General features: G+C 55.6%; 4 protein-coding genes across 4 annotated transcripts; all 4 read right to left on the reverse strand.

The window, feature by feature from the left end:
• Positions 1-3,416: 3,416 nt before the first annotated feature.
• Positions 3,417-3,733, reverse strand: PMZ80_011013 (uncharacterized protein; the record flags this gene model as incomplete). Its single annotated transcript, XM_064879401.1, has 2 exons — positions 3,417-3,595; positions 3,724-3,733. 2 exons carry the CDS (start codon positions 3,731-3,733, stop codon positions 3,417-3,419), a joined length of 189 nt encoding a protein of 62 aa, XP_064724840.1.
• A 1,780-nt stretch (positions 3,734-5,513) lies between these two features.
• On the reverse strand, positions 5,514-6,386 carry PMZ80_011014 (uncharacterized protein; the record flags this gene model as incomplete). Its single annotated transcript, XM_064879402.1, has 1 exon — positions 5,514-6,386. The coding sequence occupies one exon, from the start codon at positions 6,384-6,386 to the stop codon at positions 5,514-5,516; it is 873 nt and encodes a 290-aa protein (XP_064724841.1).
• A 2,160-nt stretch (positions 6,387-8,546) lies between these two features.
• On the reverse strand, positions 8,547-9,557 carry PMZ80_011015 (uncharacterized protein; the record flags this gene model as incomplete). The annotated part of the gene is made up of 1 exon (XM_064879403.1): positions 8,547-9,557. The coding sequence occupies one exon, from the start codon at positions 9,555-9,557 to the stop codon at positions 8,547-8,549; it is 1,011 nt and encodes a 336-aa protein (XP_064724842.1).
• A 1,699-nt stretch (positions 9,558-11,256) lies between these two features.
• PMZ80_011016 (uncharacterized protein) lies at positions 11,257-14,407 on the reverse strand (the record flags this gene model as incomplete). The annotated part of the gene is made up of 7 exons (XM_064879404.1): positions 11,257-12,163; positions 12,218-12,244; positions 12,293-12,347; positions 12,398-12,748; positions 12,801-13,094; positions 13,164-13,349; positions 13,405-14,407. The coding sequence occupies 7 exons, from the start codon at positions 14,405-14,407 to the stop codon at positions 11,257-11,259; spliced, it is 2,823 nt and encodes a 940-aa protein (XP_064724843.1).
• Positions 14,408-15,894: the final 1,487 nt, after the last annotated feature.

Genomic DNA, 15,894 nt, shown 5'->3' on the forward strand with positions numbered 1-15,894 from the left:
CTCTGTATGCTTCCCAAACCCCCATTTGCAACAAATGATCATCTGGATGTTCACCGTCTGTGTGAAGACCAATGATGCTAGGACGGTCCAGTCATCTGCTCCAAGCCTACCGCCCCGGATAGACCGTGCAAGCAAGCGGCAAATGACAAAAAGGGGGGTAAGAATACTGAACACTAATGAAGGTATCGATAGACGTGCTGAAATGTCGGCGAGTGGCTCGTAATTGCTGAAGATCGGCATCTTCAAGACACATTCAGCTGGATTGATGTACGTGGGAGAGCTGATCGTACAGATCACGAAAACTTGGAGAGAGACCTTAATATGTAACGCCTTGCAGTGAACTTTTGGCACATAAGCACAGAGCTATCCATCAAGGATACACCCTTCCCCGTCCTCCCCGACCCGTTTCCCCGAGAGAGATTGGTGGAGAGTCATGATGTCGAACATCCCATACTCTTTCAGCATCCGATGAGCACTTTCTGAGTGTTTTGGTCGGAGGACACTCACAGAACGTACGGCTCGAGGAGGTGCCTGCGCTTTATATGGTCAGACGAATAGAATGAATCGACAAAGCCGCGGTTTTCGCTCTACCGGTCCTGAGAACCTATTGAGTTGTACAAGAATCTTGCCAATCGTATTGCGCTAAGCTCGAGTCACACGGAACAGCGCCATCTCATGCACCTAAAAGGGTGTTCAACAGCTCAAACACGCGGAAGCTTCCCAAAGCGTGTCATTTCATGGCTGCGATCACGGAGCTAACATCGATATTGTGGTCGGCGATTCCGTCCAGAGTCTGTCTCCCGAGGTCAGCCCGCGCCCCTCCAGAGATGAAGAGTGCGGCGGTCCAGCTGCGATCGCCGAGGGCTTCTCCATTTCCGATGCTGATCCCTCGACATTGCCGTATGCACCCATGCTCAGTCCGGGCCACGTCGGGTCCACCAGACCTTTGCCAAAATTGGTCTCATCGGATATACTCCCTCTCAGCTTGAAACGGTTCCACGTTGAATGGCGACAGAAGTATGTCGGCGACCATACTCAATCCATTTCTGTTGCGCCCGCCGTCGACGTGAAGCAAGCCTGTTTGGTGTACCTGCGTCGTGCGAAGTGGATGCGAAAACAGTTAGTGGAGCTTTTTGCAGGTCTCGTAACAGAGATCGAGCAAGCGAGGTTTCGATGGATAGAGTAAATCCAGGAACACAGCCGCCTCCCGACCCCTGGGAGGACTCGCGCAGTAGCAAACATCCCATTGGAATGAGTTAGAACGCTTTTGGCGAAAGTGCTTGCGGATTTGACATTCAGATCTTTACCTCGCACAAAAGATAACGTGGTGCCCCCTCTCCCCAAGATACGCCAGACGTTCCTTGACCGGGGAAAACGGATGAGGCACAGAAAGCACTTGGCTTAGCGGATCAACAATCTCATTTCGGCTGGGCTTGAATTGAGCGCAGTGCCCGCTGACCCAATCGGGCCGGGCCAGCCACACAATTCTTTGGCGAGCACTTTTATTGGGGGTTCGCGCGGGTGCTCGTATCCGACACTTGTCCAGCGTTCCATCCGTTCTTCAAGCCAGCGTCACATTCCATGGACCTTGATTCGAGGCTACGGCGAGAAGCAAGAAGCAAGAAGCGAGCTCGTCGCCAAGCGGCCAACGAAGCCTGTTCTGATCTGCGAATTGAAATCCAAAAGGAAATGTTACATGCCCGGCAGCCGTGTCCTGATCGGACGGCGACGACAAATTGATCACACGGTGACATCTCGAAGGACTGTTAGGATGACGAGTTCTTGGGCTAGCATTTGACACCCATGTGACTTCAGACTGCTTTGTCTCCTCCTTTGATAGTCAGTGTGCTGCTCAGCCGCATGCTGCTGCATGGTCGGAGCTCAGTCTGGTGCCACCTAGCTTGCTCATACTGCATCTCTCATCTCCAAGTCCATATACTAGACTGATTGTGCTTATTCCACGTATCACGTTTGCTCTTTCCTCACCACGCTCGCAACGCTCGTGCTTTGGACCGTGTCTTCGATTGGCTCTAGTGTAAGTGGTCAGCTTACGAGGGAGCAGTAAGGCTGGTGGATCGATTCGCAGATCGACAAACAGCCTCACGATCTGATGCTAGACCTCGCCGGCACTTTCCCCTTCTATCTACAGATTGGTTGTGGATGAGCAGGTTGGCAGGACAATGATGGGTCCACACGACATGCATGTAGCCTGGCCGGCACTGGCGTGTTTCATTGTCGTCGCAATCCATGCAGTGAACCTCGGTGCTGACGTCATCGGAATCACCACCGAATGCGAAGGTCACCTTTTCGACCACTGGTATGCCCGCATCGGTACAACCGTCCTACCACTTCATGTCCCCTATCCTTCACCGCAGGATGTCCAGACTCAACTTGGCTGAGTGACCGTCACGCCCTGATGATGATGATGGACACTTATATCATTGTGGTGACTCGAATCAGGTATTACTGAAGACAATAGCAATGCAGCCAAAGGAACAAGACCACTTGATCGCCACCCTGAGGCTATGAAGAAGCAGTCAGACCCGTCAGCTGAAATCCAGACGTGTGAAACAAGGGCAGATTCGCCTGAGCAAGGTCGCTTGCTATCACTTCAGATGTCAAGGAGATGGAAACCGAGTAATGCCATCGAACTCGCTTCAGCCTTCTTGGTCCACTCCATGACCGCGTGTCCTCGGCTCTGCGTGTCTCGTCGATGGAGGCTTTCATCGTGCGGGTTTTGGATGGACTCTGGACCTGCCTCATCTGCCGGAGGACGTTCCGGCATGCATGCATGTGTAACACAAGCTCTCCGTGTTCACACATCGAGTTCAACGTGGCCTTGCCAGTTGACGTAGACATCCAAGGACTTGCAACGTCTCGGATGCGAGACGACGAGAGGATACAGACACAGAAAGCAAGAGGAGTCTCGGCCACAGCCTTGACACCGGCTCCATGATCTATGTGGTCTGCGAGCGATCGGTCGCAGGCATCCGACTGCTGTAGGCTCGATGACTGCGTCCCGCATCACAAGGTTGGAGTTCAGCTGCAATGGACGGCCTAGTAACTCGGTCCTCTTTTCATTAGAGGTGTCGTCACACATAGTGTTGATGGATGCTCAAACCATGCTTTCTCGTGGCAATCCGCTCTAGGACTTGCAATTAGATGTGGGAGTTTTCCACCATATATAGAAGCTCAAGACTTCCAAACAGCCACCTTTATAGAGTTGAGGATCACCTTCCATTCTCTTTCTGCGTCCCATCAACATGTCTGTTCAAGCCTTTTTGATCACTCTCGTTGGTGTGGCATGGCTCTCCTGCTTCGGGAATGTACTCCTCTCGCAGGACGAGGGTGTGACTGACTCTGAACAGGTTGTCAATGTCCGTCCCATCGTCGGGAGGCTTGTCCATCAGTGATTACTATGTCAGCTGGGGGAAGACATCCTCGGTCGAGGATAGCACCGGAACTTCGATAACGAGCGCCATCACCGCGTCATCATCCTCTTCAGCCTTGGCTTCGGCTTCGGTTTCGGCTTCGACTGCGGCTTCGTCGTCATCGTCGTCGTCGTTGCCGTTGTCGTCGTCGTTGAGGCCTTCTTCTCAAGATATCCCAGTGACAGGGACTGCGCTGACTCTTGCTAGTACGACTTCTTGCTACCCAGAAGGTAGAATCTTGAACATTACCCGCACAGTAGTTCATACTCGAACTGTACAAAGGATCACACACCATCGGACATGTCGCTGTGCCGGCGCTCCTTCAGCTATGCCGTCCGGGATGATCTTCGGCACCGCTTCGACCTTGGCAAACTCCTCCAGTCAATCTGTTGTACCCGTGTCCTCGATGCTCAACCAATCATCAGCTTGGTCGTCGCCGTCACTGTCACCTGTTGCGACGTATTCTTCCGAAGCTTCTCAGGCCAGAGTGCTCACGACACTCACAGCATTATGGCTGACGATGGGCATGATTCTCTCCAGACACTACATGTCGTTTGGAAGCCAATATTGAGCTCTATCGCAATTTCGACCAATACGCAACTTGGCGATGCTGAAGGGGAAATGAAAACAAGCGTTCGAGAATGATCTTATTCGATTGACTTAGCGGATTCACCTACACTCGTTACGATTTTAGGTAGAGCAAAACAGTGTGTTCACGGCAGTCTCACTCCCTGGGAATTTTGTTGTCGTGACTCTTGTAAGCTTGGTACTTCTCCCTGTATTCGTGTGCAAAGCCTTCGCAGCGTCCTCTCCTAGCTTTTACAGATGGCAAGAGCCATTTCGCGTCAAAGGCTCACGTCACTTCTTCGGCTACGGAAGAGACAAAGACTTTCTTGTGGGCAACTAGGATTCATAACGACACTAAACGCTCCAGAATATAGCCACCGCGAATCCTCTCTTTATCGACGTGCCGCTGAAGGGAGCTGAACTTTTTGTCGGTGGCTATCGGACTATTGCAGTCCTTTCGTGATTTTCATCAAGAGAGTTGGAAAATGTTCGGATACATGAACTCAGAATTACCGCCTGTCTTCGTGGCTAGAACATTCGTGAAATCCGAGGATTGTTCACGTCGACTGCACCGACTTCGGCCAGTCCCAGCACGTTGCATTCTCCTGTGCTTGTTCGTCCTCACGGGAGCCTGGGGCTATATTCCTACAGAGAAAATCAGTTCCAGTCACAAGCCCACGAAGGTACGCGGTTTTGCAAGGAACTCTGCCGACACGTGGTCTATGGAGTTGTGTCCGTGAGGACGCACCACTGGCTCTTCCTATCCTCCTTCGTCCTATCGCCGGCTAAGATGGTCGATGTCGACGCGGACGAGTCGATGAAATCACCCGTGGTCGAAGGCTGGCTGCTCAACATGTAGTAAGGGTCGCCTTGAGAAATCCGATTGTGCACGAGACACGCTCATGCGACTTGGGAAGTATAATGGGCATTATACATAACATAATAGCAAACATCTTTGACCGCACCAGTAGCTGCCTCTCCCCGGCATCGTCGAGGTATATGGTAACTTGAGTTCTCAGACGAATCAGAGCAATTGAAAAGTGGAGCGGCATCTCTTTTGTCTGGCAAGGGGTTGATAACCGACATTTGACATCTGTAAAGGCGTCCTCGACCGTGGCCGTCACAGGCCCACTCACTAACGTCGTTCGAGAAGAGACCTTTGTGGATCTGCATGTAGTCCCAATCGGGTATTGCTTTCTGGTCGGCCTTGAGGCAGAACGCCGTGCAGTACCGCTGCCGATGCTCAGACGCAAGTGGCTGAGGTTATGGTCAACATGAGCAATGCCTCACTGAGAACCCAGTGTCAAGGAGAGTGAATGGCATGAGGAGGAGTGGCAACGTAATCACATTTGATCTCCTAAAGACAGATGGCTACAGTATGATTGTGTCCCGTTCTGCCTCCTGTCCGCCTGCGGCCGCACCGTCTGTAACATTTGCGTCCTGCCTAGCGACACAACCCTGGCCCGCAGGATTCACCGTCTGGCTGTTCCTACGACATTGAACATGGGCAGGTGCTCAAATGACGTTCGATTGCTCTGACTCCTGCCGTGCAAAGAGCTCTCGACTCGGCTTGAGGGAGTCACTAGACACCCGACGCAGCTGGTCACCGGGTCCGATGACCGTCTCTCGCTTGTTGGAAGCTCGTCGCCAGTGATGCGGGAAGGGGGACCCGAGCATACGGCTTGTGGGCCGCGCTGGCGGTGCTGGCGGTGGGTCGATGCGTAGATCGCGGGGTGTCGACACGATCGGCACGTCTGCCGTCTCGACGTGCGTTCTCGGCGGAAGCCAGCGGAGCTGGGACACTCGTCGGGACAGGCGTGGCGCTGATTTCACGACCTGAGGCCTTGGCGACGACACGCGCCGCGGCTTCGGTGGAAACCAGCTCTTCACCCATCTTCTGTCCTTCTCATCCTCTTCTCTCTTGTGGTCATCCTCCTCCTCCTCCTCGTCACTGAAGTGGCTCTGCTCGAATGTGGGAGGCTCGGGAGACGGTACAGGACGGTCGGAACAGACTCCCAGTCCGAGTCTGACAGGACTGGGAGCAACTCGGCGTGGGGCCGCACGGGCCACTGGGGCGGGCTTCTGTGGGTGTGTTGGCCGCAGTGGCAGTGGTTTGGTGTCGTACTTTCTGTCCTTCCCGAGGTCTTGAGTGTGAGAGATGGTCGGGTGCTGCGGACGACTTGTCGTGCAGTCTCTCGGCTGCGGCCGCGGAGGAACCTCGACCGCCGCCGTGGAACTGGTCCTTCCCTTCTCAACATCGTTCAGGAGTTTCGCTCGGTAGTGATAGCCCAAGTATCGGTGGACGATCAAGAACACACCAGACACGACGAACAGCACCGCGAAGATGATGAGTGCGGTGGTGACCAGAGGCGCCGTGTCGGTCGCCATGGTTCGCCAGTGGTGATCACACGTGGCGAGGCACAATCTCGGTGGTGACAGAGGGGAACGGGATGACAGAAGCGTACACGGGCTCCTTAGTGCCACTTTCGGCGGTCTATATAGCAAGCATACGGTACCTGCTCCCACTCTTGCGAACGACGGCTCCAGTCGCACCCATGCGGCACAACGGCCACGAGATGTCCTAAGAGCGCGTGGGCCGGCGGTTCAGGAGGATATTCTGCGTGCGGCGCAGCTCGCAGGAGTATTACGCATGGTATATCGCCAGGTCGCGGCATGGCAGGCAGAGTGCGTGCTCGGCAGCAAGACCGCGATGAGAGACGAAGAGTGCACCCCTGCGGTGCGGTATGCCTCCCTCCACCAGATGCGGAGGGGAGAGATGCTTGCTTCTCGAGGTCGCAGTGACCAAGACTGGCCAGGCTGGCTCAGCCTCGGTGGCGCGTCACATCCAGACCTGATTGGTTGGTGGGTGGAGCACCTCACTTTGTTTGTGGTCGAACCCTGTGCTCCGTCCAGCTTCGTCTCGTCAGGGTAGACGAACTGCTCAGCCAGGCACATGTCTCCACGTCCGCGCTTGTGCTTTTCTTTGCCCGTCGGTCTCCTGCTCCGACCTCACCACCTTTGAGCACCACGATCTTTCGAGCTTGACATCGTTGAAGATCATCGTGATCTGTCCCTCTCGCCTTGGTCAGCGAGGTGAGAAGACAGTTCACGGCGTCGGTCTGCTCATGGTAGCTCGAAGGATGACCACAAGCTGACCTCCATCGGCGCCGAACAGTAGGCTCTGGCTAGGTTTGCCCTACGCGCCAGGAGGCCAACTACTGTGTGTGCCGCGTCGATGTGTGCCGCATTGTGGATCAAACCACTGACCTCAGCCCGCACATGTTGAGTCTGCCTCGCGTGGTCGCGGAACCGTACGGGCAACGGTGGTCAAAGGTGAAAAGCCTTCAGGTCGGCGCGCAGATGGCCGTCGATCTGAAGGAGTATCGTGAATAGATATGCCTACTCGACATCAGTCGGAGGACAGCTACTGAATGTTGACGCCCTACCCTACGCTTCGAAGGGGGTAGATTGTGCCTTGAAAGTCTTTACTCCTGATATCTACCAGACCATGAGTCCCTTGACGAAACATGACTCTACCTTCGACACGAGCGGTCACCGTCAGCTCGACCGGCCATGCGTCGCTCCGGCTGGTGCCTCACTGTGCCAGCACGGATCTTTCGTCGAGGTCCCAGGGGAGCATTCTCCTTCCGTTGCTGTGCAGCCTCAGCACCTCAATCACGCTGTAGTGTATCGACCATCACCGTATGATCCACCGTCTGCGTCGTGGCATTGGCTTGCTCATCACGAGTCATGCCTGTGGGGAAAGGCCTCTGGACAAGCGCCGCTCGACTGGGTGGAAAGGCGGCACGAACACGCCATGACTGACACTCTCCAAAGTAATGCCACTACGAAAAGACGAAGTGGTGAGGAGCTTTACTACGTGTCCACGTCACGACACGTACACAGACTATATCCATTAGGCCACGGTCAGGATGAATATGTCCGCGTGCGGCGAAGGGATGGCAGAAAGATGAAGGTCACAGATTGTGGGCAAGGCGTGTGGGACACCATCATTGACTGGACTGGAGGATTCATGATGTCCATGCTTGGCACGATACCGATATGATGCTGTTCGACGAGCGTGCATCATGCTCACAGTTCCCAACAGCTCCACAATGGTGGACGACAGTGATAGTCACATCTACAATATTGGTTCTTCTACTCTCATGGCATGAGTCCTAGCGTCCACGAAGCTTTTAATGCGTCCTTCTGCTTTGACCTTCGCCGAATCTCCAACTACGGTGTTGTCACCGACAGCGAGATGGACCTACGACCCAAGAACACTTTCATTCATGCCCGTCGTTTTGGTTGAAGAAGATGTGGAATGGCGTTCGGCTTGCGGAAGCAGTGCGGATCGGGGATGACAAGGGTCGTAATATCCCTGAAAACGCACTGCGTTCTGGCGGATGGGTCACACTCTCGACGAACATCTCCCAGCAACTCGTGGGGCACCACTGCCTTTTGAGTTCTGAGGAAACAGCTGAGATTGATGCTCGTGGGAAGGCGATGGCTGGATTATTCTATTAACGCCCTGGAATAAATGAGTACTCAACCAATTTCGGGGAACTTCGGATGGCCGATGGGCAAGCCTTCCTCGGTGAGCTGTCCACGCCACTCGATGTCGGCGTATCTTGAAGTCTCGTCCAGCGTCGCAACATAGGCGTTACGTTTCCTGCTGGATCGCCGACCGTGCGTATTGCGGAGGTGAGCCTTGTAGTTGTCACTGCGCGAGAAGACGCGCCCGCATTGCTTCCTGCCGGTCTGTACCCAGCAACGAAAGCTCGGCGTAGCCTCTCCCTGCCTGTGCACAGTTCTTTCGTGCCGTCTCCTGTGTTCTTGGCGTTTGAACCGCTTCGGTCGACCATGTTGATCAGCACAACGTGGGAAACCACAGCTGAACATATTCGAGGGGACGATGGCCTCCCGCTCCACCTCGTGTTGCCCTGAGCAAAGTCTGGACGGCAACCGCCGTTTGCGTTTAACGCCGGACTTGGGAGTGCTGACCTGGACTTCCGGAGACTGGTGACTATCCTGTTGTTCTTCATGTCTCGGGGACAATGTGCGCTCTGCTTCGCTGGCGTCACCTAGAGACAACGGTGCGAAAGAGGACGTGTCTGACGAGGGCCGGGGCGCGAGGACAGAAAAGTCTTGCAGACACAGCCGGTGGGGGGAGATACATTCGAGTGTCGGACGTGAGATCGGTGGCGCCGTTTCGACAGTTATGGAATGCGCCGCACGGCCGCTGTCGGTCCATGGCAGTACATCCAAGGCCGTGTGGTGGTTTGCTTCCGGCACGGCACCGCCCATGACGCTGCTTGAGAACATCAGGTTCGCGGCAACGGACGACTCAGCTGCCCACCCTGAGAATGCCATCCCCAAGTCTGGGGCCGTCTCTTGCTCAGAAAGACTGGACAGGACGCGGTCTGCCACAGTCTGCTCCTCCCCGGAGAACGGCAAGCTTTGTGCCTGCACTAGATGCTGACTAGGCATGGCTCCTGCTTCTGAGCCGTACAAGGCGTCAACTAGCATTGCTGTGTTGGTCGCGATTGTGCTTGTCATGGCTGATGGTATTCTGTGATGAAGTCGTGGCAGGTTGGAGGAGAGACGATAGCGGCACGCAGCAGAGAGCTGCGGTACCTGGTGAGAACAAGATCAGACCAGGGAAAGGACAGCCTCGACTCTTAGGTGGAAGAGTAGAACCAGGTGACCTGCTCTTCTCGTTCACAGGCGGACCAGTACAGCACCCCTGTCTGACGGGCATCAACAACTTCTCGTGGAAGACCTTGGCGTACTGGTCATGAAGCATCACGCTGAGGGTGGTGTAGCATCGACTTTGCTTGGAGAAAAAGACCCATAAGTTACCTGGTTGCTTCCAGACCTGGCGCCAGATGCGACATAACGTCCTACTCAGCATCATGTATACGCAACCTCCGAGAGTGGTGCATCTGTCCCATCCTTAGGGCATGGAGCACCACCTAATATCGTGAGCCAACAGGCAGGATAGGATTCATGGAATCGTGGGTAGGATCCAGCTAGGTGAAAGCTGAATACTTGACTTCACCTCCTGTCCCGTGCCAGTCACGTGATGCGGGACCCTGAATGTAGTGTCACCCACTAGAGAAAGCGGGTCAACAGTGTCAATCAATGACGGCGACGCAGTCGACGCGTCGTGCAAGCTCGCGCCAATCGGCCGAGATCTCCTTCACCCCGCTCAGTACTAGACCCCGGGGACGACATGCTGGTTTGACCACACGAGTTCAATGATCAGCTGTCATGTGATGTGACTATTAGCCTCTTGCATGACGTCTGGCCAGCGCTACTTTTTGACTGTGCACAAGACTAAGGCTCCGTTCACAAACAGTGGCATTATCAAAAGCCGACGTCACTCTTCCTGTCCTATCTCCATGGCCTTGAGCGCGGGCAATGGCAAACACCAGTGCAAGATGACCACCAAGGGCATCGACTGGACCCTGACCAGTGGCCAAGGATTTGTGTGAGTGCGCAACATCGTTGTTGGTGGGAGCAGCATTGGGGGCGAGACGATCAACTGACGTACAAGGAACAGGTGGAGATACCTAGACTGACACGCAGCCTCGAGGACGTGAGAGGGGATACGAAGATCGGTTCGCAGCCTCGACTTCTGGTGGCAACCTTATCACATACCGAGTCGGTCTTGTGAGGGATGCCAGTTTGTGAGGGAGCAGTACAGTAGTGTTTGCAGAACGGTTGGTAGATCGACATACAACCTCGCGATCTGGTGGCAGACTTCGGCATTGGTCCCGCCCATCTTAAATGTATTGCGGATGAGCAGGTCGACAGGACCACAATTGGTTAGCAGGACATGCATGCTGTCTGCCTCTCGTCCGGGTGTGGCAGCAGTTTCTGTGACATTGTGGCCTGCCGAGCGGCCCGCCTGCTTGGCCGCACTAGAGTGTTTCACCGTCGCCGCGACCCTTTCGGTGGCCGTGGTGCTGACATAACGGGCCTCACCGCCAAATGTCCAAGGTCACTTTTCGGCCATCGGTGTGCCCGCATCGGTAGCACCTTTCTGCCACTTTGTGCCCATTATCCTGCAACGCAGGGTGCCAAGGCTCGACTTGCTGCAACAGAAGCTACGTCAGCAGGACAGAAAGAGACATTTGTCGTCCACATCATAGTGCCAGCGTAGAGAGGCAGACATCGTGCCAAAGAACACTATAGGCAAATGGACTTTCTCATTCATGCTATAACACTGCTCCTTGAATTTTCGTATGCCTTCTTAACCATTCCTCGCCCTTTTCGAAGCGCTCCCTCCTGACCAGGATGCCTTCCGCTTTCGCTCTGAGCCAGAGCAGGGACATTTGGCGACCGAATGCCACGACCTCAACTGTCCATCGCGGGTTTGCTTGTCCACGAACCATTGCATGGTGTTGGGGAAGCTGGAGATGTGACGGCGCGTCTCCTTCTCGAAAACAATGCTGAGATCGACTGTGATGTCCAAGTGACGTACCTCAAACTTGACGCGGGACTGGAAGAACCCACACCCGGAACAACAGTCGTCATCACTCCCCAAACGTGACAGTACCTTGGCATCCAACGCGATGTGGGGACCTGTATATGCACGATGGATGGCCTGCAGCAGTGGTCGGGCGTCCTGGAAGCTACAATATATGACTCCCTCACAAGTGTAAAGACCGCGGCTAAGCAGAGGCTGTTCGATCAACTCGAAGAGAAAAGCCGAGGCCCAGATGGCATTCCGGTACGGAATGAGATTCAAGGTCGTGTTCATCGTGAGTTCACACAACCAGGGGATCTGCGCCACGTCGTCCAGCGCGGGTTCCTCTTCTTCAAACTCCAGATTGAGGCGAAAGAAATCGGCCTGCCCAGCCTTGTCGACTCGGTTGAGCAGGGAGATCCAACTGTTCTGTCCGTGCAGGCACGGAGACGAGAGAAAGGCGCGGATGATGCGAGGCATGAAACTGTCGTACCAGAAACCTCGACGGCCTCCCAGCTCGTGAGTGGGGGAGCCTTGATAGCCAGTCCCCACCGACAGTACCAAGCCGGGCCGGGCGTGACCGGGCCAGATCGAGTCTAACTCCCACAGACCAGCTTCGATGGGGTTGTTGGCGCGCAGTCCTCCATCTTGGAGCAAGCCGAAACCCTGGACCATCTTCGGCCGCAAATACCTAGAGCCAGGTCAGCTCGCACGGCACGCAGGATGGGAGGGCGGTGTCACAAACCCCGGTGCCGCCACGGTGACGCGGGCACTGATAGAGCTTCAGTAAAACATCTCGCAGATGAACAGGTCGACTTACACTTCCCATACCAGTGGTTCTTCGGCCATCTTGGTGGGCCGGAGAAGTCGGTAGCCTGGATCACCGTCAGTGTATCCTCGCGGTGCCCGTTGGGAAACAGCTCACCGGGGTCCCGGTGATGGTCAGTCCGTCCACTGTAGTTCGTGAAAATGCAGAGTTGGGACGTGGACGCCATCGTCGCCATGATGGCGAGTCGGAGGCCGGACCAGCTTTGTGATGATGCTTCGAACAACCGCTGTGTCGTGCCGAAAGCCTGTTGCATCACGGTCTCTAACACTCGGGAGTCATATTTGCTGTCTCGGACAAGCCAGATGAAGAGGTCGCGCAGCTTGTGGCAGTGTGGCAGACAGCGGTACGGTTTGGGAGGAAAAATCTGGGTGACCCAACGCCGGAAGCGAGCCAGACTCTCATCCAGAGACGAACGGTGGACAATCAGATCTAGGGCGATCACCCCCCCTAAAAACTCTCGTCAGCAATGACCATCGCCCACACGGCTCGACCACCGTACCCACGCTGGTTCCCACTACCGAGTGGAAAAACTCCCAAAACGGGTACGGCACATCCAGCGCGTCCTGCAGCCGTCGCGCCAGCATCAACGCGACAACGCCTCGTACGCCACCCCCGTCAAAGCCCAGCAGGGATGGCATCATCGTGGGACCTTTGACCTTGAATGCCATGGCCACATGACGCCCACACACAAGGCACGCGTCCACCACGTACGTGTACACGCCGTAGCCGGGAGCGTAGTATCCGTCAAGACATTCTTCACAGATCGGATGACCGCAGGACAAGGTGCGCTCTGCTGGCCGTAATAAGCACCAGAGACATGTATATGTGCTCTTCAACCACCTTCCGGACGATCTATGCTTACGAAGGACTTGCCGGCGCAGATCGCGAGCCGTACAGTGGATGCCTAAGTGGAGGAACAACGACGCAAACTGTTCTCGAATGCTGACAGCAGTGACGGATCCTCCTCCCGTTGACTCGCTCGGAGGTAGCGCAACCAGGTCGAGGATGGGTCGGAAGAACCGGTCAAACACGATCGAAGGCGCAAAGCCTGTCGTTTTGGTCAGCACCCATGTCTTCGTGATCGTGAAACTTCTTTTCCTTACTGTGTGTTGTGGGAATATATCCTTGCACCAGCAAGGCTGAGGCAAGCAACTGGTCGATGGTCGATGCTGGGCATTGCCCGACGGCGAGCGACAGGAAGTGCTGCAGACGACGTGCAACTTGGGAGCGGGCTAGTGAGTGTGCCGGATGCTGCGACAACGTCAGCAAGTCGACGCGTGTCGCCGCGTCTTGACCGATCGCCTCCACGGCACGCGAGAAGACATCTGCCAGGGCTGAAGCACTCAGCAGTAGGTGTCGCTCCTGCCGCAGTTGGCGGGCATCCACGATCACGTGATTGAGTATCCGCCGCACCTTCTCGCGGTTCGACATGACCGCGGTCTTGTCGAGCACCACGATATAGAACGATTCGAAGGTCAAGTCGAAACACGAATGACACTCGACCTGCATCAAGGCATCCATGTCCCGACTTTCGGTGGTCACGATCAGCAGATGTGGACGAACCTCTAACCCACCTGCCGTTCCGAGACGCAGTTTCGTCCACTTCTCGACATGTCTCGCGGCAGCACGATTACCACCAAGATCATCCGCGAAGACACAGACCACGTGGGAGAAAGAGAAGAGCAGATTGACCTGAATGAAGGCGACCATGTCCTGGTCGAGCAGGTCGTGCTGAGCAAGGGTGACCCGATGAGCCTCATGACACATCCTCCACGGGCCAGCCAGGCTTGTGGGTGTAGCATCCGGGGTGCAGTCAGCCAGCAAGACCGGGTGCGGCGTCATATCGCTGGTCTGGTCGAGCAGAACGTTGGCGACGCCATGCACCGCTCGTCTGCTCACGTTGTTGCTGGTGTACAGCGCTCGTAGTGTCTCGGCCTTGCAGCGCCTCCCCACGAAGAACACCACGGATGGCTGCTGCCGATCGGGATGCGGCAGATCGCTGATGATGCGCCGAAGCCGACCCGAATCGGTCAGTGTCCAATGCGAGTCGGTTTGATCAAGATCGAGCCACTGGACATGCGCACAGCGGAGCAGGATAGAGACCATCGCCGCATCAAAGGGTGCAAAGAAAGAGAACGATCCCTGGATTCCCAGAAAATCTTGCCTTTTTATGTCGACAGGCGGGGGTTGGGCACAACTCCCACCAAAACAGCGTAACTTTGCTGATTAGCTAGTTGGAAAGGTCCTTAGGCCGGCCCGATACGCCGTGCTGTGGAAGGGTGTCCTTCCAACATCTGTGCAGGCAGGCAGTCTTGGTGGTGGGAGCGACATTGCTTCCTCTTCCACCAGAACCTGATGCTGCATTGGTGGCATGGTGGTCTACGGGTCCTGCTCTTCTGTTCTCGGTCGAATGTATGACGCTGATCAGTCAGACAAGGTGTCCATGGAGGTGGAGCTGATGCACCCTTCTGACTATCATTCTGTGTGTCTTCTTTGGGGAGCCTATCTCGCGAGGGTCTGTAGGAAGTAAGAGTGCTGCAGATCCTTCGTCAACTTTGGCGAGCATCAGTATTTGGTGAGACATCAAACACCAGAAACATGTATTTGTGGTCGTGAGCGGTCCGGCGGAAGGTCGATGCTGGCGAAGCACCTTCCGCCACAGGCTCTGGGCAGTACACCGCGACTCCACGCCTCGGTCGCATCCCCTATCATTAGAGAACCACCATTACTCGTCCTCGTTACGGTGCATGAACATGCCCACCGCATTCTACTGGTCGTATTACCACCTGTGTAGCACTAAAGACTTCCTTAGTCGACAACCAAGTACCTCCTGGTCCGTCGTTCGCACCTAGACGCGGACACAAACAACACACTGAACAAGACATGGCCCAGTCGACGTGGTTGTTGGCCTTGCTCCTGTGTGCGTGTCGTGTCTACGCGTCGTTCTGGCGTCTGCCCTGCTCCTCTCGCGCCGGCACAGGACGTCTCGATCCTTTGATGAGTCCAGGTGTGCCCAGTGAGCACACCCACGTGGTCTTTGGCAGTCGCAGTAGGTGGTCGTCAATCTGACCGTGCTCCTCTGCTCACCCGTGGCCAGACTTTGGCCTGAACACCTCGTATGCCGATCTGATGGCCGCGGTGTGCACCAGCTGCTCGGTCGTTCAAGACAAGTCGGCATACTGGGTGCCCGCGTTGTACTTCACTCCGGACAACCGGACATTCTCGATGGTCCCGCAGCGTGGGGACATGGTGGTGTAAGTGGAGGGGCTGGTTCCCCGCGCCTGGCTGATGCACGTTCCAGATACTATTTCATGAACCGCCATCCCAACGGCACCATGGCGACCTTCCCACCCGACTTCCGCATGCTGAGCGGTGACAGCAAGCGACGAACCATCACGATCCCCGTCCCGGATCCTCCCAAGTCCTTCTGGTCGGAGGCAGACATCACGCAGGACGCGCTGCGACAGAAAGCCATCGGCTTCAACTGTCTGGGCATCGACCCGCCGGAAGGGTCGTTGCGGCGACACTCGCTCCCGTCCAAGGCCCTCCTCGACCGGTCCTGCTCGATCGGACTGCGTCTGGAGCTGATGTTT

Source organism: Knufia obscura (genome assembly GCF_036327395.1).
Source record: "Knufia obscura strain CCFEE 5817 isolate CBS 148926 chromosome Unknown scaffold_23, whole genome shotgun sequence".
NCBI lineage: Eukaryota > Fungi > Ascomycota > Eurotiomycetes > Chaetothyriales > Trichomeriaceae > Knufia > Knufia obscura.